General features: G+C 53.0%; 2 protein-coding genes across 12 annotated transcripts in view; one reads left to right on the top strand and one right to left on the bottom strand.

Annotated features, from left to right (window-relative positions):
* The window catches only part of ANKS1A (ankyrin repeat and sterile alpha motif domain containing 1A), a 113,979-nt gene extending 94,017 nt beyond the window's left edge, over positions 1 to 19,962 (top strand). The window contains exons 15-25 of one of the 6 annotated variants that reach the window (XR_010073844.1): positions 4,831 to 4,929; positions 5,328 to 5,480; positions 5,612 to 5,719; positions 8,466 to 8,630; positions 8,987 to 9,112; positions 9,313 to 9,384; positions 9,829 to 9,915; positions 10,282 to 10,419; positions 11,140 to 11,310; positions 12,557 to 18,737; positions 19,831 to 19,962. Coding sequence is in view for 5 of the 6 variants with exons in the window: in XM_063356895.1 (XP_063212965.1) it covers positions 4,831 to 4,929; positions 5,328 to 5,480; positions 5,612 to 5,719; positions 8,466 to 8,630; positions 8,987 to 9,112; positions 9,313 to 9,384; positions 9,829 to 9,915; positions 10,282 to 10,419; positions 11,140 to 11,310; positions 12,557 to 12,676 (1,239 nt within the window). In the remaining variant the exon portion in view is untranslated. Of the gene's footprint in view, positions 1 to 4,830; positions 4,930 to 5,327; positions 5,481 to 5,611; positions 5,720 to 8,465; positions 8,631 to 8,986; positions 9,113 to 9,312; positions 9,385 to 9,828; positions 9,916 to 10,281; positions 10,420 to 11,139; positions 11,311 to 12,556; positions 18,738 to 19,830 lie in introns of those variants that run through there. The other 5 variants (XM_063356892.1, XM_063356891.1, XM_063356895.1 and 2 more) reach the window with 5 other exon arrangements.
* TCP11 (t-complex 11) lies at positions 19,943 to 27,352 on the bottom strand. Of its 6 annotated transcripts, XM_063356902.1 has the most exons (9): positions 27,226 to 27,352; positions 26,271 to 26,400; positions 25,407 to 25,525; positions 24,473 to 24,693; positions 23,960 to 24,096; positions 23,052 to 23,272; positions 22,140 to 22,255; positions 21,787 to 21,950; positions 19,943 to 20,181 (listed from the first exon to the last, which is right to left on the bottom strand). In XM_063356902.1, the coding sequence occupies exons 4-9, from the start codon at positions 24,625 to 24,627 to the stop codon at positions 19,943 to 19,945; spliced, it is 1,032 nt and encodes a 343-aa protein (XP_063212972.1). In that variant the 5' UTR covers positions 24,628 to 24,693; positions 25,407 to 25,525; positions 26,271 to 26,400; positions 27,226 to 27,352. The 6 variants fall into 6 exon arrangements, with proteins under 6 accessions (XP_063212972.1, XP_063212969.1, XP_063212967.1 ...); XM_063356899.1 differs by lacking the exons at positions 19,943 to 20,181; positions 21,787 to 21,950 and having other exon boundaries at positions 22,084 to 23,272; positions 26,291 to 26,400; XM_063356897.1 differs by lacking the exons at positions 19,943 to 20,181; positions 21,787 to 21,950 and having other exon boundaries at positions 22,084 to 23,272; positions 26,809 to 27,346.
* Positions 27,353 to 27,881: the final 529 nt, after the last annotated feature.

Genomic DNA, 27,881 nt, shown 5'->3' with positions numbered 1-27,881 from the left:
GGCTAGCGGTGAGCAGCGAGCGAGACGCACCGGGGGAGGCAGGGAAGGATGAAAGCCGTGGTGAGACCCCGGCTGGGTCTCCATGGCTGGGAACCCTCCGTGCCTGGGGGGCTTTTTGTGCTAATTCTGGTTGCTGGTTGAGCAGAGCAGGGCACCAGCCAAAGCCCCGGCAGTTGCTGCGCCGGAGGAGCGTGTCTCCGACGCAGGTGGCAGCGGTGGCCCAGGCGGAGCATCTCTCTGCCCCTTGGCTTTTGTCTGAACAGCGTGTTAAATACAAACAGGTTTAAAGTCTGGTTTGAACGGCTCATCTGTTCGGTTGGCAAAGGTTAAAAGATCTCCGGCGTGTTTGCATTTAATTATCTATTTTAGTGGCAGATTATTTTTTTTTTTCGTAGGAGATGAAATCTGGATGGGTTTAAAGGACTTTTCTCTAAGCGGAGGCTCATGCACAATAGACTGTAATGATTTATTCGGAGCTGCTATGCTTTGTCTATCCTTGTTAAGTACTCTGAGAATACGGACTGGCACTGAGGGAATTTAATGTGACACATAAAAATAAGGAGCGTCGGAGAAAGCTGAAGGCTTCACAGTATTTAACTAGCTTGTATCCTTGCCTACATAGCAAGCAATTTTCCTTAAATTTGAGATGCCCAAAGTGGGAGAACACCTATTGCTTTGCCTTGGAGCTGGCACTGGCCGTGTCGGTGTAAAAAAAGGTGTCCTTGGAGAGCCTGAGCTGCCAGCCCCATGCTGCTGGTCTGGGAGGCTCGATGTTGGAAAACAAGCCCGAGTGAAAATGTAAATAGGATTAGCAAGCTTGTTTAATTTTCATATGTGAAAATCACACATCACCGTCGGAGGGGTTGCTGTGAGCCGTGCCTCCGCTGCAGCTCTGGTGCCCAGCGCTGTACAGAGGCATTTGGGAGCAGAGCACCAAGACGGGCGGGTTCGGGGGAGCAGAGGGGGCTGAGGTGTCGGAATCTGCAGGTTTCAGGCACCCGAGGTGTGACATTTAATTTGCTGCAGAGACTTCGGTGAGTCAGTCCCTTCCTGTGCTTCCCTGTGCCCCCCAGGCAGGGCGGTAATGCTTTGCTCTCCAGGAGAAATCCCATCGCTTGCCGTAGCCCTCTTCGGTGAGCCCTCTTCGGTCCATTTAAAAAAGCCCTTTAAAAGCCATCTCCCTCCAGGAGATGAATTCCTGGCACACATGCTGCCTCCCAAGGACCTTCTGGCAGCCCCTGCAGCAGAGCTGTAGCGTGCAAAAGCGCTTGTGCCAGGTAAGGTGCGTGTCAGGGGAGTGAAGCTGCCTTTAATCCTTTCCTCTTCCCTTGAGCCGAGCACACAATCTCCCGCTGTTACAGGAATGCGCATTAAATGTGGCTCTTCGGCTTAAAATTTGTGAGCAAGAAAGAGGAGGGATGTTTTCATTTTTTTGGTGGGATGCTGCTGCTCCCAAGCCGGAGCGGTCGCTGCCTCTGACAGCAGCTGCCTCCGCTTTACTCATGTCGAGGGTTTGCTCTCGATGCGGCAGAGCCAAATGGGCATCCTCGGAGCCTTCAACCAACAAAAAGCCTTTTTAAAAAAAAAAAAAATAAAATTGTGCAGTTGAGGGGCGCACAGAACAGCTTATATGCCATAGTTATGTCCTTGCGCAGGGCTCTGTGTCTAGCGTTGCCTCTTAGACAAGACCCAGGGGTTTCACATGGACACGGAGCTGTTGGAGCGGGGCCAGAGGAGGCCCCGGAGATGCTGGGAGGGCTGGAGCCCCTCTGCTGTGGGGACAGGCTGAGAGAGCTGGGGGGGTTCAGCCTGGAGAAGAGAAGGCTCCGGGGAGACCTTCCAGCCCCTTCCAGTCCCTAAAGGGGCTCCAGGAAAGCTGGGGAGGGACTCTGGATCAGGGAGGGGAGCCATGGGATGAGGGGGAACAGGTTTACACTGAAAGAGGGGAGATTTAGATGAGATCTGGGGAAGAAACTCTTTGCTGTGAGGGTGTCGAGCCCCTGGCCCAGGTTGCCCAGAGAAGCTGTGGCTGCCCCATCCCTGGAGGGGTTCAAGGCCAGGTTGGCCGGGGCTTGGAGCAACCTGGGCTGGTGGGAGGTGTCCCTGCCCAGGGCAGGGGGTGGCACTGGCTGGGCTTTCAGGTCACCTCCAACACAAACCATCCTGTGATTCTATGGGGGAGCAATCCCAGGCAGGCGAGGCAGGTATCGGTGTGTTCCCGGGTCCCTGCAGAGCTGCGCCCACCCATGGTGACATCCCGAGCAGTGGCAGCGGCTCCATCCAGCTGGCAGCAGGCAGTGGCACTGCCCACCAGCGCTGCTGGAATAAACTGACCTTTTAGAAAACAGGGAGCGAACCACCCTCATCGGCTGCAGGGGCTTTAGTCCCGGCTCTGTCTGCTGTTTAAACAACTTTTAGACAAATGCTTTTGTCCTGCGGCTCGTCTGCTCCAGATCTGCGGTCTCAGTCCCCCCGCGGGCTGCCAGGAGCTGAGGGCGCCGGGTGTCCCCGCCTGCCGAGGGGGGACGGAGGCAGAGGAGCCTCCGCCGCGGTGCTGCGGGTGCTGCCGGTCATGGCGTGGCTGCAGGGCCCCGCTTCCCCGCCACCCGCTGCTTTAATTTGCCGCCATCACTTGCTAAATAATTGTTTCTCTGCAGTCTGGCCTCTGAGGGCAGCTCTCCCAGCGAGGCGGCCTCGGGCACCTCTTATCTGTAGCGTTAATTCTCTGTTCCTCTGAACACTTATCTCTGCGGCGAGGGGAAGAGCGGCTCCCACCCAGCAGTTATCGCACCCGGCCACGGAAGCGGTGGGGATGCAGCCCGGGCTGGGTGCTCTTGTAGAACAAGCACAAACCAAGCGAGTCAGGAGCAAAAGGGCTTTTCCCCCCCGTACCCAGCACTGGTGAGGCCCCACCGTGAGTCCTGTCTCCAGTTTTGGGCCGCTTGTGACAGGAAAGACCTTGAGGGGCTGGAACGTGTCCAGAGAAGGGCAAGGGAGCTGGTGAGGGGTCTGGAGCCCGAGGAGAAGGGGCTGGAGAACTTCTGAGGAGCGGCTGAGGGAGCTGGGGGTGTTCAGGCTGGAGAAAAGGAGGCTGAGGAGAGACCTCATCGCTCTCTGCAACTCCCTGAAAGGAGGGGGTAGCCAGGGGGGGTCGGTCTCTTCTCCCAAGGAACAGGCGGTGGGGCAAGAGGAAACGGCCTCAAGTTGCACCAGGGGAGGTTTAGGATGGATATTAGGAAAAACTTTTACACGGAAAGGGTTGTCAAGCATCGGAACAGGCTGCCCAGGGAAGTGGTGGAGTCGCCATCCCTGGAGGTATTTAAAAGCTGGGCAGACGGCGCTGAGGGACGTGGGTTGGTGATGGGTTTTGTCGGTGTTAGGTTGATGGTTGGACTCAATGATCTGAAAGGTCCCTTCCAACCCAGACAATTCTATGAAAAGTGGCTGCTGGCATTGCTGGGCACGATGCGTTTGGCTGCAGGACTGGCATCTGGCCCCATGAAATGCACCCCGTGACTCCCAGAAAGCCGTCGCCAAAGGCGAGCTCTCCCCCACCATGGCGGACGCATCGCAGTGTGCTTGTCCAGGAGCATCTGAGAGGGGACGGGGCAGTGGGAAGGACTGTTCCTCCTCCCCTGCCCTCGCAGGAGGCAGCATCGTCCCCGCGGCCGCACGCTTGGGTGGCTCGGAGAGCAGCTCGCTGCTGTCAACGTTTGGCTGTTGTGCTTAAAGCAGGTAGTACTTAGCAAAAATACTACAGAAAGTGCGGGGTGGGAAGGCATACGAGGTGTTTGCTGCCCTTTGGAGAGGACACTTAGCCACCTTCCCCTCGCCTTTCCCTCCTGAAGGCCTGGCCGTTCAGCCCGCTGTTCCCGCAGCCTGCCTGCCCTTGCGGCAGCGTGTTGCCCGACAGCCAATTTTAATTAGGTTTCTCTTATAAAACCAAAATGTGGAACAGCAAAGCGCTGTCAGCTCAGACCTTCAGCTGTGCCTCTCCTGAGAGCGGAGGGAGGCAGGTCCGGGTGGGGGGGTCCAGGCTGGAGCCGAAGCCCTCGGTCCAACGGCAGCGTGGCTCTTCCAGCCATGGGGAGACGTGGCCGGGCTTCCCGCTGAGCTCTGCCCAGGTACGGGGGGCAAGGGAGCAGGTTGTGATGGAGGCTTTTAAGGGGGGGGTGAAGTCAGTGTGTTCTGCTCGCGTCCGTTTTTGCTCTGCAGGGGGAAGAGGGGGGGCAGAAAATGGACTTTAACGGAGTGTTGTGTGGCTATCAGAGCATCTCTGCCAGAGCAGGGTGGGCTGTCTCCCTGCCCGGGAGATGGAGGAGGAATCTGACCTTGCCTGCTCGCACGGAAAGAAATTCTAATTTCTCTGTGGCCGTGGAGGGAGGCTGAGCAGAGCCGGGTGCCTCTTCTCAGGCTCCAAGCGTGGAGGGCCTGGGGTTTACTTGGGCGTCGTTAAGGCGGTGATTAAAGCATCCGTGCATCAAAGAGGCAGGTGGGTGTACGCGGTGGCCTGAAATCTCAGGGCTGGCAGAGGATGCCGCGGAGCATGGGGGCTGAGGGAGGGAGGGGATGGCGGCGCCTCTGCCCCAACGGTGCCGTGTGTGCCGCAGGCCCTCTCCTGTCAGCCCTCTCGGTGCCCGAGGTCAATACGTGGGGCAGAGCTGCCATCCTTGGGAGCCCTCCTCCTCCTTCTTCTCCCCCTCCTGCTGCCGTGGGGATGTGCAGGGAGGTGAGGTCAGGAGGGGGCTGCAACGCCCGTGACCTCTGCTCCCACGCCTGATGGGGCTCTGTTGGCCTCTGCTCCCATGTCACTCCTTCCTGTCCCCGCAGGGCTGTAATGTCATGGAAGACCAGGACCTTCGGGACATCGGGATCGGTGACCCGCAGCACCGTCGGAAGCTCCTCCAGGCTGCTCGCTCCCTCCCCAAGGTCAGCACCGACACCCCCCACGTGGAGCCGGGACGGGGCATTGCCCGACATGGCTGTGGAAGAAAAGCCGGTCCCTGTGACTCCGGCCACGTCCCTGTGACCTACGGAGGGCATCCGTGGGAAGGGTTTTGGGAATAGCAGGGAGGAAAAGGAGGAGTATCTTGGTCTGCCAAGCTACGTGGATGGGATGAGACTGTGCTGGGCAGAGGGTGGGTGTCCCTCCTGCACGTCTTAACTCCCCCAAGGGTATTCCCTGTTTATACAGTGATTTTTTGTACTTTAAAGCTGCAAGTGGAGATGGTGATGGCCTTTAAACTGATTTTAATTGGCGCTGTATGCCTTGGGATCCCAGCCCCCTGGGGCTTTTAACCCCTTTTTTCTGGCTTGTGCTTTTCCAGTTGAAACCCCTGGGCTGCGATGGGAACAGCCAGCCTTCGGTTCCCGCCTGGCTCGACTCTTTGGGGCTGCAGGATTACATCCAGTCCTTCCTATCGAGTGGCTACAGCTCTATTGACACTGTGAAAAACCTCTGGGAGCTTGAAATAGTAAATGTGAGTATTGCCTTGCTCTTGCCACCACAGTGAGTCCTGCCCGCGTTCTCCGGGGCTGGGACTCGCAGGGAGCAGTGTTGCTTCGTGCCAAGGGCAGGAAAACCTACAGTGCCTGTGGTCTGTCCCTGCAGGTGCTGAAAGTGAATCTGCTCGGCCATCGGAAGAGGATCATCGCCTCCCTGGCAGACAGACCCTACGAGGAGCCACCGGCAAAGCCACCGCGGTTCTCGCAGCTGAGAGTGAGTCACTGTTTGTGTTCCCTGCCTGGCTGGTACGTCTGTGCGGAGCGTGCTCGGCAGCGGCCGGGCTGCTCTCTTCTGCCCTGGCCCTCCTTCACGGTCCTCCCTGTCTTTCAAAGAGCTAAACCAGGGTCTGTCAGGAATAATTGTCCCCTTTCTGATTAGCGGCTGTCACCTCTGGGGGACTCAGAGCTCTGTAGAAGATGTTTACTGAGAGCTCAGGTCCTGGGTGTGTGTCCAGGCTCAGAGAGGGAGGCACGGGCACGTTCAGCCTTGCTCTGCTGCTTTCGTGCAAAGGAAATTCTGCCTAGCAAAATCAATAAAAAAAGGGGAAAAAAAACCTACAGTGTCAATATTTTAGTTAAAACTCCTTTGAAGGCAAGTATTGAGAGCAATAAGCATAGAGAGTGATCTTTGGAAATTGCACTGCTTTTTAAAAAAAATGAAAGAGTAAAACCTAAATGGCTTGTTTCTTGTTAAAAAAAAAAAAAAAAATCAATTTGACCTGGAAGCTCAGGTTACTCCTGCTTCTCAGATACTTGGTAGTTTGGGAAGAAAGTTCTTGAAGCGTTGAGGCAGCGGCACATCTGGCTGTGCGGAGGAGGGAGGGTTTGGCGTGAACCCGTTCCCATGGAGGCGCCTCGGCTGCTGCTGGAGACGGTGCAGAGCCCAGTGCTCCCACTGCCAGCGTGGTGAGGCAGAACCCGGGAGCTGTAACAGCCAGGCTGGCTCTGACTTGCCCGGAGCACCCGGAGCACTTGGGCAGAATGAAAACAAATCACAAGTTTGACGTTGTGCTGTACGAATTCTGCTATGGCTGAGCCCCGCGTCAGCGAACGTCACCGTTTGTTTGGACAGACACACTCCAGCTGAAGCGGTGGATGAATTTATCAGTTCTCAGCTCGCTTCTTTGTGGGTTAAATTCCATCTTCCCTGTGCAAAACAAAGCCAAAGCGTGCGAGAACATGTCAGTGCTGGGAGGAACCTGGCCAGTTGTATCCGTTCAGCTTTTCACCTTATCAGCTCCAGTGACCCAGCAGAGGCATGACTCCGCTATTGAAATGAGTGGGGAAAGGTAATATTCAGCCCTCGCAGGCCAAATTCTGGATGCCTGCCCCACGGGAAATGTCAGGCAGCTCCTTCAGATCAGGTGCCTCCACGTGCGGTGGGTGCCTGGACCGTAGCAGGGCGCTACTCCCAACCCCGTGCCCTGCTCCGAAGGGGAACACGGAGCTGATTTTCTTCCCCTGGTTTCCTGGCGAGCTGTAGGGCAGCCTTCCCGCGGGCAGGAGCGTGACATGGCTCAGCTGGTGAGATGGGATGCAGCTGGGACCTGTGTTTTGATTGCGCCTGTCGGGAGTCTGAGATCTGTCTCCCTGGGCCGGCTCAGCTTCTCTAGAGCTCGTGCTCTTGCTGCCAAATAGCACTCGATGTGATTTGCGCGTGTTGATTTTTGGCTGCGGGAGTGGGAGCCTTTGGATGTCAGGCCCTTCGTTATCAGGGTTGGCTGGGAGGGGAGCCGTCGCGTTGGCCGTTCTTCCTGAAAACCGGCACTTGAGAGCTGAGTTTGGCAAAACCCATTGAGCTCGCGGTGAACCTGTGGGCTCAGGAGCAGGGTGACGTGCCACGGAGGGCGAGCAGGTCGTGCTGCTTCCACCCAGTGTTTGCAAATCAGCTTCCTGGAGCAGGAATTGGGAGCGATTGGAGTTTCCCCATCCCAAATATCTGGTCCTTGCCCTGCTGCCGAGCTCTTCCCTCTTGCCTTGGATTCCCAAGGCTTTTCAACCGAAACAGTCGCAGCTGAAGCGAGTTGGGCTGCTGTGCCCTCCTTGCTCACGCTGGATTTTTTAAAGAACTGGGGTTCGGGTGTAAAAAAAGAGAGGGTTCGCGCTGGTTCTGCACTGGGAGCGTGTGCTCAGGAGCTGGGAGGGTGCCAGGAACAAACCCTGCGCCTCCGTCCTGCTGCTCAACCGCCCCCCTCTCAGCCAACAAAGACCCGGATGGGCAACAGCCAGCTGGGGATCTGCACTACGCTGGAACGTCCTCTTGAGACGGATGAGACTGGAGGCAGGGCTGTTGCTGGGGGTGGAGAGGAGATCTTTGGTGCGGCATCAACTGATTGAGATGCTGGACGGGGAGGCTGTGTGTAAGAGAATGGGCCATTTGCAGCATTTCCTGGTGCTACAGCTGGTGCGATCCAGCGCCTGGCTCCGGTGTGGGGAGCGGAAGGACGTCAATGGCAAATTAAGCAAGTCCGTTGAATAGGACTAATGCGTGTTGCAGCTGTGAGCTCCCCGCATTGTCTGCCGGGCCGCTTGGCACGGAGAGGCAGCGAATCCTGCCTGCAGTAAGAGCCAGGCTGTCAGGCATCTGGGCTCATCTCTCGCTGGGCTCCCAGGGCTTTTCTCCTGGGGTGGTTGATCGTCAGCGGCTTTGAGCGCTTTGCTTAGCGCTTTAGCAGAGCTTGTTCCTCTGTAAACACCCTGCCCGCAGCTCGGCGTCTCTCCTGCCCTCCTGGGACGAGCTCACGGGAGGTGTGCTCGGCAGAAAGGGCTGCGTACAGGGGGATCAAGCGGAAAATAAATGGTGGGATTGATGACACCGAGGCAGGAGCTTGCAGAGCAGGAGCTGACCCCGTTAGCTGATCGTTGCACCCTTTGTGTCAGACACTGAGAAGGGGAGCGAGGGGTGGGCATGGCTGTGGCACAGGCTGACCGGGACGGTTCATGGTGTCTGCTTGTTTCAGTGCCAGGATTTGATGTCCCAGACGTCGTCGCCCCTGAGCCAGAACGACTCCTGCACGGGCAGATCCGCCGATCTCCTGCTGCCCTCCGGGGACACCGGGAAGAGGCAACACGACCGTGGCACCGAGGTCGCTCCGTACTCCAGAGCTGAGCGCTACAAAGCACAGGTCAGTGGGTGCTTTTATGTGTCCTGGGGGCCCCTCTGTGCAGTTCAGCGCAGGCTCCCCCCTCTCTGGGGCCAGCGAGGAATTAGGACGTTGCATGGAGGGCTGGAGGGCTGGTCAGGCACAGCTTCCCTCAGGCGTTAGAGCCAGCAGCTCGTTTATGCCTCCATCGCACCTTGGAAATGGGTGACTCCTGCTTCCATCAGCACTGGCACCTTCACCCGCAGCGTGCTGCCTCCTGCCAGCCCCTGTGGGATGCGACCATTGCGAACCTCAATTACATCAACCTAAAGAGCTCTCCTGGCATCCGTGTTTCAATCCTGTTGTGGCTTCACGCATCCATCTTTCTTCCCTTCCAGGAGGACCGTCGGGAGTCGAAGCTGACCCTGCGCCCCCCCAGCCTGGCTGCCCCGTACGCCCCAGTCCAAAACTGGCAGCATCAGCCGGAGAAGCTCATCTTTGAGTCCTGCGGGTACGAGGCCAACGTAAGTGGCTTTCAGCTTCTGGGGTTGGTGAGGATGAGGAGGCTCTGGGGTCAGGTTGCTGCGTGTGGAGGTGTCACGCTTCCTCCCCCTCCCTGCGTGACCTGTCCCTCTCCAGCCGGGGCTGCTGGCCGCTGGCAGGGCCGTGGCATCGTTGTGGTTTCCTGCCGGAAGCCTTGAACTTCTCTCTCTCTTCCAAACAGTACTTGGGCTCCATGTTGATCAAAGACCTCCGAGGGACAGAGTCTACGCAGGACGCCTGTGCCAAGATGAGGGTATGGAGGCCACGGGGACAGGGGTGATCCACTCACAGCCTGGCATGGATGATGAGGAGAGGGGATTGGGGGGGTCTCAGTGAAGCTGTGGTTCCCCAAACCCTGCGGGCTGCCCGTGTGCAGAGCAGGGGCCTGGGCCATGTAACAGACCGTGCCACTGTCGCTGGTGAACTGTCCCTCGCCAGCTCTGTTCCCCATAGCTGGAAGGCCTGTGCAGTGGGAGAATGGCGTTCTCACTGGGGAAGGGGGTGCTGGGTTCGCTTCAGATCCCCGTCCCTTCCCCTCTGCTTCCACCAAGAGCAGGCTTTCCTCCTCCTGGTCCAAGACCCCCAAGGGCTGCCTTTGTGGGGCAGTGGCCTGGGCGTCTCTGGGGTGGGCTGGGACGGTGGTGACGAAGGGAGCGTTTATTCACAACTGATCACTTGAATGTTCTTGTTTCTGAAGAAATCCACAGAGCATATGAAGAAGATCCCGACCATAATACTGTCCATCACGTACAAGGGGGTGAAGTTCATCGATGCCTCTAACAAGGTGAGCTTCGAATGCCTCCAGGCTGGTGTCTGGAGGGACAAGACCCGCAGTCTCACCTGCCTGGGGGCTGCAGGTCATATCCACTGGCTCCAGAAGCCACGGCTGATCCGGAGGAGCCCAGCTCCTCAGCACAACAGGGAGAGCACCAAGGTGGTGATGCCAAAGGCTTGGCAAACTGGCTGCTCGTGGATCGCGTTGTCATTTATTCCTACCATAGGAGGGAGCTAGGACTGGTCTGACTGGGAGACCCCCTGACCTGCCAGTGCCTGCCCCCTGCTCCCAGTACATGCTTGCCACGACCACCGTTTGCCCAGTGTATTTGCCATCCCCAGAAGGGTGACAAGTGCTTGTGGTTGACCCTGGCAGAATGTCATTGCTGAGCACGAGATCCGGAACATCTCCTGCGCTGCTCAGGACCCCGAGGATCTCTGCACGTTCGCCTACATCACCAAGGACCTGCAGACCAGCCACCACTACTGCCACGTCTTCAGCACTGTGGATGTGGTGAGTGGGTTGTCGCATCTCGTCTCCCAGCGCGCCATGCTCCTTCGCAGTCCACTTACTTCATCCCTCAGCTTTGTTGGCGAGTCATAGAACAGGATCTGGTCCATTCTAGGGCTCTTTTGCCTCTTTCTACTCTAAAATATTCCTTTTTGAGTCCTGGCTCGAAATGCTTTGCTTTGGAGCTCTGTCGACAAAGAGAATATTTGTCTGGCGTCATTACTGTGGTCTCCAGTGCTGAATAAAGCAGGGCAGGAGTTTTTCCCTCCTGGGGAATATACCGTGAACAAAACCCTAATATGCTCTCAATTATGTTGAGCGTAATAGGCTGATTTAACAGCCTTTTAATTCACTGAGAGCGTGGAAGCATAACTTGCTTTTAGTCTTGGGCAGAATCGGCTGTATGAGACATTTGGACTTTTTCTCTTTACAATGCAAAACGTTGCTAAACTGCGATGCTCACGGGGCTGTAGCGAGCTCGCGGGGGGTCGCTCCGGCCGGGGCTGTGCGAGCGTGGAGGCGGCTTGGTGCCGGCTCCCTCGCGGGGCAGGAGCTCAGCGGCTTTGCCAGGGATACGGCAGCATGGGACCTGCTAACGGAAAGGCGATGGGCTCTGCTGAGGTCTGCATCTCCAGAACAAGCTGCTGAGCACGCGGACTCGGCGCAGGGTGAGGTAGCTTGTGTGCATCTAATGGCTTTGTGTTTTCTTTGGTCTCCCCGAAGAACCTGACGTACGAGATCATCCTCACGTTGGGGCAGGCGTTCGAGGTCGCCTACCAGCTGGCCCTCCAAGCCCAGCGAGCGAAGCCTCTGGGCGCTGCAGCAGGAGAAACGATTGAAACAAAATCTTCCAAACCGGTGCCTAAACCGCGAGCCGGCATGAGGAAATCCGCAGTACGTATGTGCGGGCCGGGTGCGATCTGCATGGTCTGAGCTGGGATTTCTCTTGGGCACCACACGCTTAAACCTCCCCCTTCATGGCGGGGGGAGCCCTGATGCAGACACGGTGCCTGTAGCTTCAGGCACTGCTGATACCGCGGTGTCCGTGGCGCTGCTGGCAGCCCTGCTGCGTGTTAGGGCTTCCCCTGGCAGGAGGAGGGCACGCAGAGGTGGAAATAGCCCGGGTGGGATGGGGGTTAAGTGCCCTGCTGGGTCCAGCACAGTTTCCACGTGCAAACCCTGCAGAGCTGCAATATCAGTCGGTAACCTGCGGTTTGCAGCGCGGGAGTGCCCCTGTAGCCAAAACTGGAGCTGCTGAGGAGCAGGGACTGCTGCCTGAGCCATTGCCTTCCTTTAATGTCTCCTTTTGTCTGTGTTCTGCTTGCTCCCCCCGCTCAGGTGCCGCTCCCTCCCGACACTCGCTGTTGTTACTGTCACACCTGTACAACACACCGCCCCTCCTACCTGCCGCTGCAGTCTGTTAGTCCCGGAGCTAAGGTCTTTACCCTTCTTCCTGCCATCTTCCATTGCGAACCGACCCGGGCTGCCCCAGCTGCTGCCGGCCCGTCCGCCCGCCTCCCCGCTTCCCGCGTCTCCCGCTGTGCTCCCGTGTCCTGCCTCGCTGCTGTCTTCCCTCCCCGCTCGTTGCAGGGCCGTGTCCCCAGGGACAAGGGGCTCAGATCCGCCCCCGCTGATGGAGAGTGGCAGCTCTCAACTAACTGCCTTGCTCTTTCTGGTGTTGTTAACCTTCCTGTAGGATCCTGATTTAGGAGGACAAGAGGAAAGAGCCTCGCTTGGTCAGGAGAGTAAATCACATGGGAGCTCACCTGCCAGGAGCTGTCTCCCTCTCTCTCCCTCTGCCTCTTTTACTTTTTTTTTTTTTATAGTACCGTCTTTATAGCGCTCAATTTTTCATGCTTGTTTGCGAGACGAAGTGAAGCTGTCGCTAACGGTAATAGGGGCTTGCGGGCCTAATTCAGGAAGTCGTCCCGGGGTGCTGGGTTGAGACCGACGTGGCTAGACACGTTTTAGCTGTGAAGGACTCAAATGCCTCCCTAGCGAGAGCTGCTTCCCCGCACACGTGCACGGTTTTGGGATGGGCGTTAGGCAGAGCAGCAGCCTCTCCGTGCTTCGAATCCCCGCTCGTTGTGCCCCAGAGGCACGGCTGACCTAACGTGCCCTTTCTCTCCTTATTTTCTAGCTGGAGCCCCCTGAAGTGGACCAAGACTCCCAGTCTCATGCCAGCGTCTCCTGGGTCGTGGACCCCAAACAGGACTCCAAGCGGACCCTCAGCACTAAGTATGAGACCACTATCTTCTAAAGCAAACACACCCCGCGTCCACCTAGTCTAACCGTGCCTTTGCGATCTGATCTGTCTGCTGTTCTAAACTCCCTCTTCCTCCAGCTGCTCGCACTGAGCCCCGCGTAGGCACTACGTCAAAGGCAGCAGCACTTAGGAGACTGTAGACTTAAACGGCTTTTGTACCTGATCACTACTGAACACTGTGAATTCTCCTTACTCGGAAACAAGGGTAACACGCTGTTAGATATCTGTGAGGTGGGAGGTGCAGAGGGATGCAGGCTGGGGGAATCGGAGGTGCGGATCCAGGAAGCCGCCTGCCGTTTTCACGTCTTTCCCCTCGCTCTGGCACTGTGAATCCCTGGGGCAAGGTGACACTCCCCAGGCCTTTTTTTCTATTTCACCTTCTTATCCTTGGACTGATGGAGACCTCTTGTCTCTGCGGTGCACGCACTCCCTCCTCCTAGATCCTCCTCTTCCCGACTGAGCCACGGCTGCGTACTGTTCCAGTGAACTCACCCCTGCTCTTACCTGCCATTCGAATCGACACTAACCACTGTGATGCTCTCTGCAAATAACACGCGTTCACTAGATTTCCTCACCGGGACCCTTGCCCACAGTCTCTCCCCTCGAAGCCTGGAGCAGAAAACCTGCTCTGACGGGAGCACCGCTTTGGGCCGGGTGTGATCGTTGCCACTGTGAGCTCTGTCCCCTCTCAGAGACGAGGCGCGGTTCTGGTTGCACGCATTTCAGTCCTTTGTAGGGTTTTCCCCCCCGCCCCGTAGTCCTTCTGTTTGCACTCGCCAAACTTCTCGTGAGCTCTGGCCGTAGTTCTCACTTGGCAGATTGTAAAGAGGTTGAGCTTTTGAAGGCACATGTTGTTAGCCCCGTGTTGGGGAGGGTGTTTGAGAGGGGGCTGGATGCTGCGCGGGTAGGGGTCTGATAAAGCAGACGGAGCTCTGCCGTGCTCAGCAGGCTTCCTGCCGTTGTACTTCTTTTGCCGGAGGGAGAAACGTGATTGAAATCAGTCTGCTGCCGATCCCAAAGCTTGTTTTCAGTCTACAAACCATGAGGGCTATAGGGATCTTGAAACATCTGTCACCTCCCGTCCTTGAGAGCGAGGATTTCACTTAGAGATGGCTCTGCAATGGGCACCTCTGCCTTTTCTGGCTGCTTCTCAAGGGCGTGTGGTTTTCCTGTGAGAGAACGTCCCCGTTTCTGTGTATCTCAGTAGAAGCAGCTTTTAATTCCAGAATATGACTGGGAATCATTTGCATGAGATCGCAGGGTGCTTGGCGCAGGTCGGAGCGGGGCCAGGACAGGTCTGGGAATGCCACACAGCAGTTCGCCACCCCATGAAAGCCCCAGCGAGACGTCCAGGGTCCTACCCCTGGTTCCTTCGCTTGCGCTCGCAAACCTCAGAGATGAAATCAAGGAGGAGGAGGAGTATGGTCTGATAAATCACGGCGCTGGGAGGCAGGACTCCTGCCCCGGTGTGGCTTCTCCCTGACTTGCTGTGCATCCAAGCAGCTTCGCCTCTCTTTACCTGTTTCCCCGTGGGGAGGGGACATAATTACCTTCCTCTCGGGGGGGAGAGGCTCGCCCCGTTTGCGGAGCGGTTTTAAGACCCTTTAGTGAAAGGCGCTGCAACTTCCACACCGTGGCAGCAAACCCCCGGTTTTGGAGAGGCGGTGGTGACGGTGGGTGGGTGTTGGAGAGCTGGGAGGAGAGGTGGACGGCAGCTCCCCTCTGGGTGGAGACCTCAGACATCACCGGGGGAGAGTGCTCGGATCTCCGGTAAAGCTCCATTTCCAAAACAGCTTTTAGAATTTACCCGAGATGTCCCTTCGCGTTCACCAGTTGGTCAGAAGAGCAGCCCTGGGTTATTTGCACCTGGGATTGAGGGGTGAGCAGCTTACCGCGGTTCTGCTGGGGCTTTAGAGCAGTGGCCTCAAAGCTTCAGTTTCCCCATTCTTGGCGGTGAAATCTGATGTTTCAAAATCTTTATTTAGCTCTTTCTCAGGAATGAGTTTGATCTCCCAAGTTATCTGTGGCTTAATGGCACTGAGCAGCAAACTGAGTTCAAAAAAGGGCCAGGCCAGTAAGAACCCAAGCGAGAGGACTAAAAGGATTGTCTTAAAACAAAAGAAAAAAACAACCCCAAAGGAAAGCTCAGTCTAGTACATATATTTCATATGCCACAGAGCCCCTTCCCATAGAGCCGGTGCTCCTCTGGCTACGGGCCCCCGCAGCAGGGGTCGCGCTGCGGTTGCCCGGAGTGCCGCAGTTGCGGCCAGCAGAATATTGCTGCGTCTGAGCTGCTCCGAGAGGTTGGGTTTGGGGTTGATCAGCGTCTCTCCGAGCTATAAGAGGGCCCTTCAAAGAGAAACTGGATTAACAGTAGCGATGGTAGCGCAGTTTCTGTGTGTAAGCGTTTACCGTGCAGTTGCCCATGCGTACGCCTGACTTCAGAGGGTCTGAGCTCTCGTATCTCCCCTCTCTCGGCGGCGCGGGGCAGGTTCCTCAGCCCCACCAAAACGGGTCACTAGAGCATGTGCCTTTCGAAGGGTGACCGTCCAAACCCAGCTGGGCTCACAGGCAGGCCCTGCCTCAACTACAGAGCTTCCGCTGCGTGTCCATAACCCCTCCCGGTTGCGTCTCGTCTCCTCCTGGCCGTACGCCTCGTCTTTCCCAGCGCTCGTTTTCGGTATGACTCGGAAATCATTCATTCCATTATCTTCCTTTCTGTTTGCCTCTGAAAAGCTGATCTCCGGGCAGCTGTCTCCTACCACGGAAATGTAGTAACGGGGCAGAGACCTCAGAAGCAGTGGCCTGCTGACGCGAAGATCATCTCCATCTGGTGTCTGCCTCGGAGCGGGGGCTCAGTGGGGGCTCCCAAAGCAGAGGGGGGAGAGGGATCCCGGCCACCGGCTGAGCAAAGCAGCTCTCTCCATTTCTAGCAAAGGAAAAGTTGAGACTTCCGAGAGCGATGTCACCTTTTCTATTTAAGACAAGCGTCTTTCAACCCATTTATTTTTATTTTTTTTTAACGCGTGAGCAAATCCAGTTCACGGTTTAAATGTAGCACTGCAGGTTTTTTGGTGAGGAAAAACACAAAACTACACGTATTTCCTGAGAATCCCCGCAGTCTGGCAAGGAGTACGATAGAAAGTCTTAGCAGTGGGAGTGGTGCGCCCATCTCTAACGGTACTTAAATTTGCTTCAGTTCTGGGTGAACAGTAGAGAACGCCAAATTCTTGGAAATAACTTCCTCCAGTGTGAGAAGCCTTGCAGGGTAAGTCCGCAGCCTTTCTTTTCAAAGCTACTCCGCGCTTTTAGAGCAAACGGAAATAACTTAAGGAAAAGAATCTGCAAAGGATCTTTCACCCCAGAGTGGTTGTGGCCAAGTATTCCCGATGGTACAAAGCTCGCTTCCCCTACAGAGACCTGTCGCGTTGCAATACTTGACATTTCTATGGCAAGGACACAATTTCTTCCCATTTACGCACTGAACACCTGGAGACGCCGCCCTTTCTCCAGCCTCTCGTGCACCTGACTCGTTTTTAAATGCAGTTATGCCCTGAAGGGTTGGGGTTGTTTTGTTTTTATTTTTAAAGTATATTCGATTGTGATTTAGCACTTTTTTTGATACTAGCTCATTATTTAATTAGTGCAACAGTTTCAGAAGATGAACAAATAAGGAGTTAAATTTTGGGCATTACACTGAAACAGTCCGTACCTGAGGATAAATCATATCAACCTGAGGATGGCTTGGCCCCCGTCAAAGTCCAGTGTCCCCAGATGCCACCCTCTCAAAGGTGCTGTGTGCTTGCTTTTCTTTCGAATTACCAGAGTATTTTAACAGTAGTTTTGGCTGTGACTGATGTGTTTTCGCAGTACCGTTCCCCTCGAGGGAGAGGTGCTAAAATGGTTGTGACTTTGGAATTCTTCAGACGCAAAAATGTAGCGCAGCACGTTTGTTCTAATCTCGACAGGCGGCGTCGTGGTTGGGGATGTGGTACCCTGCTGCTTTACTAGAACGATATGCCCAAATAATTTCTGTTTTAACTCCAGTTGCTGCTGTATGTCAGGATTTCATTTAGTCTCTCTGGCCAGTAAGGCTGGGGGAGAAGTGAACCGTAATCCCAAGGGCATAGACCTGTAAATGATTAGAAGGGGGAAGTGGAGATTTTTTTTTTTATTTTTTTTTTTTAAGTTGATGAATTTAGGAAACCTAACATTCCTTGTTATGCATATGTTGCAATTCATACTGGTGTAAGTGTAAATATTTGGTGTGTTGGCAACAAGTCTTTTTGGAGAGATTGCAAATTGAACCTCTGCTTGGGAGGAGGGACACCTTTCTTTCTTTTTTTTTTTTCTCTTTTTTTTTTTTTCTCTTTTTTTTTTTTTCTAATTTTTTTGATGCATGAGCTTTTTGAAGGTTGGCTTGGAGGTGAAGTGGTGATGAAGACTCCAATCTTCAGAGGACTGGGCTGACCCTGGTGGTCCTTCCCAGTCCCGCGCGTAATCCTATGGTTGTCTTTAGTGATCCAGCAGTTCTTTAGCCAGATACTCTCTTTCTCACTTCATAGACAAGGCAATTGTTTTGGCAACGCATCTCCCCTTTTATTTCCGTGGGTTTTTCTCAAGGTGCTCTCGTGCTGGAGACCGACCCTGGACCAGTCGTGCCAGTCACCGACTCCCAGTAACCCGTTAACCCATCGCACAGTGTTCTGGCTCTTCCTCCCTACAGGGTTTTGTGGTATCTGGAGGAAAGTGCCCTAAATCTCTGGTGCTGAATAGGACTTGGAATCAAAACGCATCTGCTGTATTACCTGCCTGGGAAAAAGTGGTGCTGCCCTGGGCCTCGTTCCCCTTTTTAAGGACGGATTGTATTTTCCAGACTCTGGTCTGTGCATGGCATGAGTCCAGGCCGAGAACTCAAGAGAAGTAAACCAAGATGCGGAGTTGTCTTTTTTTTTTTTTTTTTTTATATAGGAGGGGATGATTATTTTTTTTCCAAATTGAAGCTGCTTTATCCTTTTTAATTTTGTATTTACAAAAAAAAAAAAAAAAAAGGCTAATCTTAGCTGTTCAGCTATCTTTGAACTTGCTTTGGGATTGTTCTTTTTAGAAGAAATTATGCAACTCTTGTGGGGTACGTGCCCGTCCCCCTCCCAGGGAGAAGATACGGCACCAGGATGTACCTCGAGTGAAAAAGTTTGTACCTTCACCAGGCTGCTGAGACACAGACCAGATGCCAAATAGTCCCCCCCCTCGAACACCCCGCGTTCTGTGTGCAGCTGAAGTGGAGTCAGTCGCTTTAACGCTCCTTTCGCCCCACTTCAGAAGTTTCTAGCAGCAGAATTTCCCCTGGCTTTCTTCTGCTCGCATCATTTCCACGCAATCAGATCTTTATCTTAGAGCAAGCCCCGTGTTTGCAACGCTGTCTTTGTTGCAAAAGGTCTCCCTTTTAGGTCTCATATTGGCATTACTTACTGCATTGTTTATATTTTTTTTTTTTTTTCCAAAAGGAAGTAACTGTGCTGCTCTTGCAAAGTTAATCTAGCTCAAACTTTTTTTTTCTTTTTTTTTTTTACCCATGGAAGAATAACCTGAGATTCCCTAACAGGGCAGAGAACAGTCAAGTTCAGTTTGCAATGTAGACATTTTTGCTAATTGTGATGTATGGCAGTGGGACTGATTTGTAATACAAATGTTATTTAATCTGTCTGTATTTTGATACTTGAATTTCCTTTTATTTCCTGTATATACAATTGTTAATCTGTTCAAAATTTGTCTGAATTTTAAACATCTTGTGGTACCAAACATAACCAATCTGTGCAACAACATAGACTGACCTCACTACAACAAGGCGAGATTGTAAATATTCCTGGGCTTCCAGCAGTCGTTTTGTTGTTTTCATAATTGTCCAACTTAGAACAGACTGAATTAATAAACAGACTTAGACACACATTTACCCCGTTGTCACTGTGACCTCAGCGTCAGTCCGAAGTCTCCTGGTCGTCCGGGTTAAAGCAATGCTGTTCTCGTCCTCGTCTGCCAGACCTGACCTGGGAAGGTAAGAGGAAAGGGGTGAGGGCGGGCAGTTGGGCGGTGTTTAATTAGCTCAGTCCGGCGCTGTACCTGCACTCTGCAAATCCGAGGAACGAGAGAACATCGGAGCGTTGCGCAGATGATGCGCTGCGGTGGTGGAAGCAGGGTGCGGGACGCCGATAAGCTGGGACCAGTCCCGCCGTGGTTCTCTGGCGGCGGAACAGGGGGGTTGTGCCCAGCCGAGGCGTGTGGCCGCCGAGCAGCCGCTTTGGTTGAAGCTGCTCTTTTAGCAGTTAGTCACAGTGACCCCAAATATTAAATACAAAATTATCTTGAGACTAAATTATTTATGCATTTATTTATGCATAAAAACGCATCTACGTGTTCTGTTAAAGACAGACTTACCTATAGCACAGCAGTCTCCAACCACTTTGTGTACATTCTCCACAGGATGCTGAGAAAAGCTCATTTTTAGCCCCACTAATGTACATCTGCCAGGATAGTTCCATTGGGGACTGTCAGGACCCAAATTTACTCGTGATAAAAGGTAAAATGACATTTCTGCAGCACAGCAGCACGTGGTTCATGTAACAACTCTTAACAGTTTGGGCAGCCATTGTATTCACCCAGCAAAGATTTTTGGCTTGCCAAGAAGTAGGACATTTTCGTTATGTAAAATTAGAACAAGAAATCCAGACATTTAAATACAGGTTAAAGTTCAGATTTTCATGTCAAGTAAAATCTGGCTGATGCAAAATACTAAATACACCAGGGATTGCTAAATTTATACCATATGTTCCATTTCTAATAATTCAGTAAGTCAGGTTTCCAAGCTAACATTGAAATATATTGAGCAGTTTTAATGATTTTAAATACCATGTGGCTTTATCAAATGCAAACAGCGTCCCTGGGCTGTGACTAACGTTTCAGCAAAGTAGGTTATAGGCCCATGGCAGAATTAACACCTTGAATTAAAAAAAGCCTAAGTTGCACCTCAGTTTTACGAGCTCCACATCTCGTTGCCTTCGCCACCAAATAGTTTTTTTGGGAAAAAAGCCACTACTTTTTGTAGTTGAGAGGTTTATTCAGATACTGACATGCCAAGAGTCACTTCCCAGTAGCAGTCCTGGTCCCGGTGGATTTGTCTGATTGATCTTTACAAGCTGAAGCATGATTTGAGAAGCTGTTGGAGAACACGTTCCACCCCTGGCCGGCGCATGCTGAAGACGATCAGAAAGAATCCATCCCTGCATCTGAGTCTGGCTCTGCGTTTGGCAGAAGCAGCTTCTTGAGAATTCCCGAGTAGTAAGGTCCAAACACCCGCCTGTTGTGGTGGATCGTGCTTCCAAACCTGCGCCCAACTTCCAGCAGCTCTTCCTGAATGGGATCAAGGCCCTTTGGGAAATCTTTTTGAGAATTCTGTCCACCGGGGGAAATGAAAAGGCTGAGGAAGGAATGAATCCGCTGCTCTGTAGGGACCAAGAGTATGAAAACAAAAAAATAAATCAACAATGAACCTTTTCAGAGAAAGCCAGTTTTGAGACAAAGGCTTCCTGAGGCAGACAAGAACAGATCTGATGACAGCCGTATTGTGGCAGGACACTGTGGACAAGTAGCGCTCTAGATGGACTTGGAGACACAGCGGATTAACATATTCCTCTTCCAAATACTAAGCAGATGAAACAGCACCCAGCACAGGAACCGAGGTGAAACCGTGCGACACAAAGTACTCAAGTATTGGGTGTACTTGCCTTGGTTTTGCTTTGTGCTGGGGTCCTGCTTCTAACAATGGCAATCGCTGGGGTACTGGGCTGAAGGACTTAAGACTGATCAAATCCTTCAAACCTAATGTTAAAGTGGAGCAAGTCAGCGGTAAAGATTTTTCACCCACTCTGAGAGGTTTTTGTACTGCAGTGAAGTGTCAAGCATCTTAGAAGCATAATGGAATAAAGAACTTCAGAGCCTGGGATTTATCTTGCCTGCCACAGCAGCATTTGGAAATGGAAAGCATTCAAGGAGCCTCTCTGAGGAGCACAGAGCTGAGATTGAACTACCCGTCTGCTTCAGATGCTCTTGCACTCGAAGTGAGTATGTGGAAAATGTCGCTAGTGGCCAAGAGTGCAGGCAAGACACGGGTTTGATTTTTAGAGACGGGGCGGGGGAAGGCTGTCTAGTTCTGCAGCTTCTAATGCCGCACCATTGGTGAGTCACTGCCATCGCACACTGCCCAGCCTGTAGTTTATCGAGGTTTGGTTTAGGCTATTAATTCAGCCTTCTGAATTACATCAAAACAAAATAGCCTGCTCTGACATAGAAAGAATAAACCCAAATAAACAGTGGGGTGGAGTCCACACGGGCTGGGAAGGATACTTCGCAGATGAAGCAGTGGGCAGGAAGAACCTCACCTTATTTTCATAGCTGATAAAAGCTAGTCTTCCATGTGGAAATAATCTTTCCTGTAGTGTACTCGCTGCCTGTGGCACTGCAATGTGATGCGAAGTTAGCCTTCAGAGTACTAATGAAAGGTCAAAATAACCAGCTCTTATCCAAACCATTTGAATAAATATTTTGATGGAGCAGCATTATAGGGCAGCTGGTTAGCTGAATACCAAGCAGCGCACTCCCTGGGGATAAATATTATTTAAAGATCTTAGCATGGTGCTTTACTACAGCCAGTGATTAAGCTCTCACTCTACATCCTAGCCTGAAGATTGCAACACTACCTAGGAACAGACCTTGCACTTGAGCCTGTTTAGCTTTTAGCAAGGATGGGAGGATTTAGGAGATTTTTTTCAAAGCAATTACTGTTTGGGAGTGTTTCAGGGTGGAATAGGAAAATGAAGGCGGTTTCAAATGTAGCTTCCCTGACCTTCCTCTCCTGTGCTGACTAGGTGGAGGGGCCCGACACTGAACTTGGCTCCCACCCTCAAGCAGCAGTTCTGCTGAGCAGGGAGTTTGCTTTGCTAGGACCGATCCTAGACCTGTCCTGCACGGTCACTAGCCTAAACCTAACTTGTGGCCTAGGAGTACAAAGTGTTTTCAAGGCTGAGTAAGACATAAGCTCAGAGACTCACCGGTGACATGCTGGACTGCATTGCCCTTGTCCGCGATGCTTTTTATCTGGCCTTTCAGGGAAGTACATTTGTCAGTCGTAAAAGTGGGGTAACGCAGTCGCGCGAGAGCCCTGCTGACTTCCTGGAGCACTTGGTCACTGACGTCTTCTAAAGCTGCTTCATACCTAAATCATACAAAGGTACATGCACTGCGGCCATGACTTACATTGACTGGGAAAGGTGTTTGCAGGCACAGAGCAAGGAATCGTAGAATGGTTTGGGTTGGAAGGGACCTTAAAGATCATCCAGTGCCACCCCCAGCCCTGGGCAGGGACACCTCCCGCCAGCCCAGGTTGCTCCAAGCCCCATCCAACCTGGCCTTGAACCCCTCCAGGGATGCGGAAGGGAGGGAAGTCTCTCCACGTGCCTGCGGAGTGTCATCGCAGCCAGCTAGCACAGGACAGCCAACATTCGGCCACAGTTCTGGTGCCTATTGCAAGAGAACTAAGCTTCCTTTCCCCACCCTTTGGCAAGCAGGAAGCTGCCCTGCAGCAGACTCATCTGAAATAGTGATCAACACTACTAATTTTCCCCTCTAATCAAGAAGGGTTAGCTCCCAGCTAAAAATGCTGGCTGGCTTCCCCTACCCCTTGCAGTAGACCTGGCTGCTATTTGGATCTCAGATCCTCTTCCACTCCCGGGCGAGATTCCTGCTACTCATCCCCACAACCAACCAGTGCCTGCATACTCACTCTTCTCCTTCTGGACAAGAAAACTCAAAGTAACCCATCTGATACAGGACAGCCCTTCCAAGAGGACCTTTGTTACCACTTTCAGCCTAGCTACAAACCCAGGTGAGCCAAATAAGGTGCCTCCACACATGCTACTGGTGACTAGCAGGACTGCAGCTATGATGGTAAGCTGATTCACCTGCGCTTGTACCCCCTGCAGTCAGGCCTGATCCATAAACAGTGTCTGTGAACAGAAACCAAATCAGCCTGTGGGTGTAGGAACAGCAGCTGTGATAAATAAGCAGATCTCAAGCCATGGAGCAAGGCTGTAATATCCCCATGAAGCTGAGTGGAAGGCAGCTGCCTGGCAGCAGGGAGCTTTCGTTTTGTGAAAAATCTAATTTGTTTCACATAGGGGAAAAAACATGTGCAATGACTCGTGGTGCAGAGGGGACAGTCTGCCAAGTTCTTTCTACAGAAGATGCAGAACTGGTACTTGTTCATTTTGTATATCTTTATGAAAAAGCTGTAGAAGTGTCCAAGCACTTCTCCTACCTCAAGGTATTCCTTTTGCCCAGGCTCCCAGCAGAGCAGATTCATGTACCCTTGATTTAGCACGGACGTGAGACTTGGCACAGCTGTGCTACTGCTGATGGCCCCCGGCGAGGGCATGGCAGGTGAGCCACTGACTGCAGGGTGGGGTGGTGGCTGTGAAGAGGACGCAGACACTTCTGCTGCTGCTTTGCACGGCCACTCTCTTGTGCGATCCAGGCTATCTGCAACGGGGTGACAAAAACGGATGTTCGCAAGAACAGACTGATCAGGCTACGCCAATAAGAAGCGGTATGCCATACTGCAAGCTGAAGGGGATGTGCATTTGGAAGGCAAAGGCATCGTGCTGGCTCCTGGAATGGTGGGAATGGCTTACACCATCACTAGCATACAATATCAATGCCCTGTTGCCAGGACACAGGGTTAGGCTACTAAGAGTGGTATCCAGAGAACACTGTATTTCATAGAGGATTTCAGTCTCCAGGGAACACCTTTAATGAAGTCTGATGAAGGAGAGAAGCATCCAGAGAGAAATCTACAGCCTAGCAAAAGAGATGTCTACATCAAATGCAGGCTTTCCTCTTTAAATATGCGTCCTAATAACATTTTGCTCATTCCTCTGAGGATCTCAAAACACTTTAAACTCTTGAGAACTTACAGATCCTTATGAGAAAGCTATTAGCTCTGTATTGTGCACGCAGAAACTGAAGCACACTAAGTAACTTCTTTTCTGCAAGGTATGTTAGTGAAGAGCCTTGAGGAAGGGATTCGGGAGTCCTCCAGCTTTTAGAGGCATTTCTCTCATCTGTTACTGAGCATGTGATGAAAGCATCAGCTTTGGGATACTAGAAGTTCCCTTTTAGTGCTCCTGTAGAAGTAACGGTTCTCCTCTGCCTTCCCCACTGACTTACTAGGCAGCTTATCCAAGAGTTCCTGGAATTTCTTCCGTTCAAACTGGATGGTGTGGTCTTGCAAGCGGGTGCGGATGTTCTGGACGGTAAAATTCAGCATATCCATTTTCATCGGGCCCAACACCTGGAAAATCTCCCTGGGATGAGACACAGTGAATTGAAGGTTCAATATTGCAGTAAATGGTGCAACTGGGGCCATTTTAGAATGCTGAGAAAGGGGAAATAGGATCCTCTGATTTGGTTCCATTTTTTCACAAAAGGCTGTTCAGTCTAATTGGAGTGCTCCCTAAAAATTACTAGATAAACCAGATTTAATTCACTAAAGACTCTTCTACTGTCTAAATTACAGCTGGGCAACAGGAATATATCTACATTGAAAAAAAATATAAGGAAGTCGAAGCCCAGAATGCACAAAAGCGTCTTTGGTCTGGGGCAGCTTCCTCTTAACCCAGTGTTTTATGGTTGAAGGCTTTGCTGGTCTGTGTAGACCAAGGCTGAGTAAGCATCACCCACCTGAGAAGCTGAGCTGGGTCTGTGAGGGCTTGCAGCCCTTGTACTTCCTCATCCCGAACAGGCATGCAAAGCCTTGCCATGGTGCCAAGGACAAACGTGGTGAGACCGTGGATACCCAGAGCCTCGTGCTCAGCCTTCTGTCGAATCGACTCCATGTCCAAGGCCTCTTCAATTTGGCTTCACCGTTGGTGGTGCCGTGGCAGCAGCGATGACAGCAGGGCCTGCTCAAAGAAGCAGTGGTCTCTTTTTGGTCCAGGAACTCAACAGTTCCCTCGAGCTGCTCAACGGGAATCAAGGCAGGCCTAGTACTGAGATTAAGCTAACTACTCAGTACACAAATGCTGGAGCACACAATTGCTTTAAGGGAATTCTTGTCTCGAATGACTCACTTCAGGATGTCTGGCTACTGTTTCATATCTTTCAAAACCTCCTTTACTGTCATGCATGAAAAAAGAGAGTTGTCTGTCTGGAGCCTAATGGGAAAGCACAGACTGGAAGAGCAAACCATACGCAACTCCATGCCCTGCTAAGAACATGTGTGTCTTAGTGCTAAGCCATGTTCTTATTCATTACATTTGTACATTTAAATAGTTGATACAGCTCCTCATATACCTAGAGATGTCTTTATATAGAAAATTGCATTTTTTATTTGTCAGACACTATACCGGGAATGGCCTATGGCTGTTACTATAGCCAACAGTTCAAACAAAGGCTTTCCATCCTTTTGGTAGGGTTTTAAAGACCTGGGACCAGAGAATGAGTTTCCTTCTCAGACAGGTTTTAAAGGGTGTAGTCGCGTAACTTGTGTCTCCCTATAAACTAAAGGAAGCCTATTTTCTCCTCCCTCTTACGCATGTTCACATAGGAATATGGGATGCAAGGGCTGAGGTCATGATTCAGAGAAGACTAATTCTAAGGCTCAGGAACAGCTCACCTCTTATCTCCTGCAGCAGCTGGATTGCCCGAGTGTAGTCTGAGGGACTAGCAGAGAGCTGTTCCTCCAGGCTGTCCCAGAAGGCTTTGTGCAATGTCTCCTTCACTCTGCTTTCCAGGCTAAGGAAGAAGAGAGGGGAGAGGTTTTATATTAATATCAAACACAACCTCTCAGTTCAACCGGACCACTCCTCTCAGCTTTCACTGCAGTTCACGTCTCTGGATGTTTTCTTCTCTTAGTCTTTACTCCTATCTGGCAGCAATACACCTCACCTTTCCCTAGCTCATGGAAAGCCCTCTCAACCTAAATGTCCTATTCTTCTAAAGCAGAACTCCTTCCTTTCAGCCCTGTTCATAAAATGCTGATATAAACAGCATAAACAGCACTTAACCTGTCTTAACTGAGGGGTAAAAAGAGCAGAGTGTTTTTTAAGGAAACACTGCAAGTCCTCAGAGAAGATCAACAGAATGTTTTTCTAACTACTGCTTGTTTTTGCAATGAGAGACTGTCAGTCACTTAAACAGATCTTTAACTAAAATACAGACACCTCAAAGATGATTTCTACTGAAAATTCTGCTTTGTTTATGTCAAAGTCATGGCTTACGCAGCTGAAGCCTCTAAATCTTTCAGTGTTAGTGAGTCATATCTGACACTCATCGTATTTAAGAACTTGGTAGTAAATCATGAAGCAGTGAATAAATAGAACAAGCTCCAACCTTTTTTTTTTTTATTTCAGGAGCTATCTTAGTTTCTTGTTGCTTCTACAGTCAGATCCAAACCCACCTCCTTCCCACATTCTCACATGTTTTCTGTAACGTGACAGAAAGAAACCAAGCCTGAATATATATATATATATATACACACCTTTCGGGGGAGAAACTGACCGCTTGCAGCTTGAAGTCACTGTTGAGTATAATTTCGTGCACAATGGTCGGTCTGGAAATATCAGTTATTTGCTGTAGCTCGTTCACAGAGAGCGCTTGCGAAGGGCTGGCTGTGGAAAAGCAGAATAGAAGTCATTAAGAGAAGGAACGCTACCCGTAGTCTTGCAAGAGGGTTTAAAAAAAATTACTGGACAGCTTTTTGAGTGACAAAGCAAAAATGTGCAGGTTTGTGTCTAGGTAATACACCTCACTTTCTGTACGTGTGACGGGACCTTGCTCCCCACCGACACCCCCCCGCCTCCCCCCGGCGGGGCTCGGGGGCGGCCGAAGCCCCGCGGGTCGGTCCCACGGAGCGCGGCTGACACCTAGTGACGGCCCGGGAGCGCCGCCGCCCGCCTGGGAAGCACCGCTACTGCACTCAGTGTCAAATATTAATATTTGACCCTATTTAAATACTGGTGGAGAACCCCCGAGGCTCCCACCTACGATGGCCCCGGCAGCTCGCCGCTTCCCCGTACCGGGCGGCGGGCAGAGGGCCGGCAGCTCCTCTCAGTGGGGCCCGCCGTCCTCCCGCGGGGGCTGCTGCCCGTCGCCGGGCCGGGGCCGGGGCCGGGTCTGTGGCTTGGCCATGGGCGCTGCTCCCGCGGGGCGGTCGGACCCGGGCCGATTTTTCTCCCCTCACGGCACCGCGGCTGGGCCCGGGGGGGTGTTTCTCCCCTCACGGCACCGCCGCGGGACCCGGGGGCGTGTTTCTCCCCTCACAGCACCGCCGCGGGGCCCGGGGCGGTGTTTCTCCCCTCACGGCACCGCCGTTGGCCGCGGCCCGCCACACCTTCAAACAGGGCCGAGCCACGGCGCGGAGGGGAGCCCGAGCCCGCCGCCGTTGCCTCGGGGGCCATCCCACGCCCACCCAGAAGGCAGTCACACCGCTCTACCTCCGGATCGCCGCCGCTCCGAGACGCCGCCTGCCCGGGCGCGGCCCCGCGGACGGAGCGCGCAGGGCCGAGCACCCCCCGCGTTGGCGCCGGGAACGGCCGCGGGGTCCCGTGTGTCCCGTCCCCCCCTCCCTTGCGAATGGAACGCGCCAGGCGCCGGGCGGAGGCGATGCGGCCGGGCTCTCCCATTGGAGGCGGGCGGGGGGGGGGGGCGGGGGGCGAGGAGGGGACGGCAGCCGGGCCAGGCCTCGCCGGGAGCGTTTCCAGGCGCACCCGAGGACCGGTCCGCCGGGTCTGGGGCCTGTGAGGGGCTTGTCAGCTGCCAGGGTGTCAACCTCGGACCTGTCGGAGGGCGTGAGGGGAAAATGGCGACTGTAGTGCCAGGAAGGCTCTGGAGAGCGCGGCTGGGCTTGCAGCAGCGGTGGTGTCCTTCCTCCTCACTTTATTCATCTAGTTCTGTCCATTTTTCTTTCAGGTGGGCCCAGAAAGCAGTGGCTGCCTCCAGCCACCTACTCATTTGCTATAACCCCACCTTTGACTTCACCAGGACTGGGATTAAATCTCCTGTGGGGCAAAACGCCCAGCCTGGGATGAGGCTCCTTGAGCGCCAATAAACAATTTGCCTTTCTTTTTCCTCCCAGCGTTTATTTCACTTC

This window comes from Chroicocephalus ridibundus, chromosome 20, assembly GCF_963924245.1.
Source record: "Chroicocephalus ridibundus chromosome 20, bChrRid1.1, whole genome shotgun sequence".
Classification (NCBI taxonomy): Eukaryota; Metazoa; Chordata; class Aves; order Charadriiformes; family Laridae; genus Chroicocephalus; species Chroicocephalus ridibundus.
Note: the sequence above shows the minus strand (reverse complement) of the source record. Positions and strands in the feature narration are given on the sequence as shown.

Excerpts from the sequence above, each read along its gene's own strand:
- TCP11 (XM_063356902.1), bottom strand. The coding sequence starts at position 24,627 with ATGGAGTCGATTCGACAGAAGGCTGAGCACGAGGCTCTGGGTATCCAC. Across the intron at positions 24,097-24,472 it reads GACCCAGCTCAGCTTCTCAG|GGAGATTTTCCAGGTGTTGG; the intron begins GTGGGTGATGCT and ends GTCTCATCCCAG. Across the intron at positions 23,273-23,959 it reads ACTCTTGGATAAGCTGCCTA|ATAGCCTGGATCGCACAAGA; the intron begins GTAAGTCAGTGG and ends ACCCCGTTGCAG.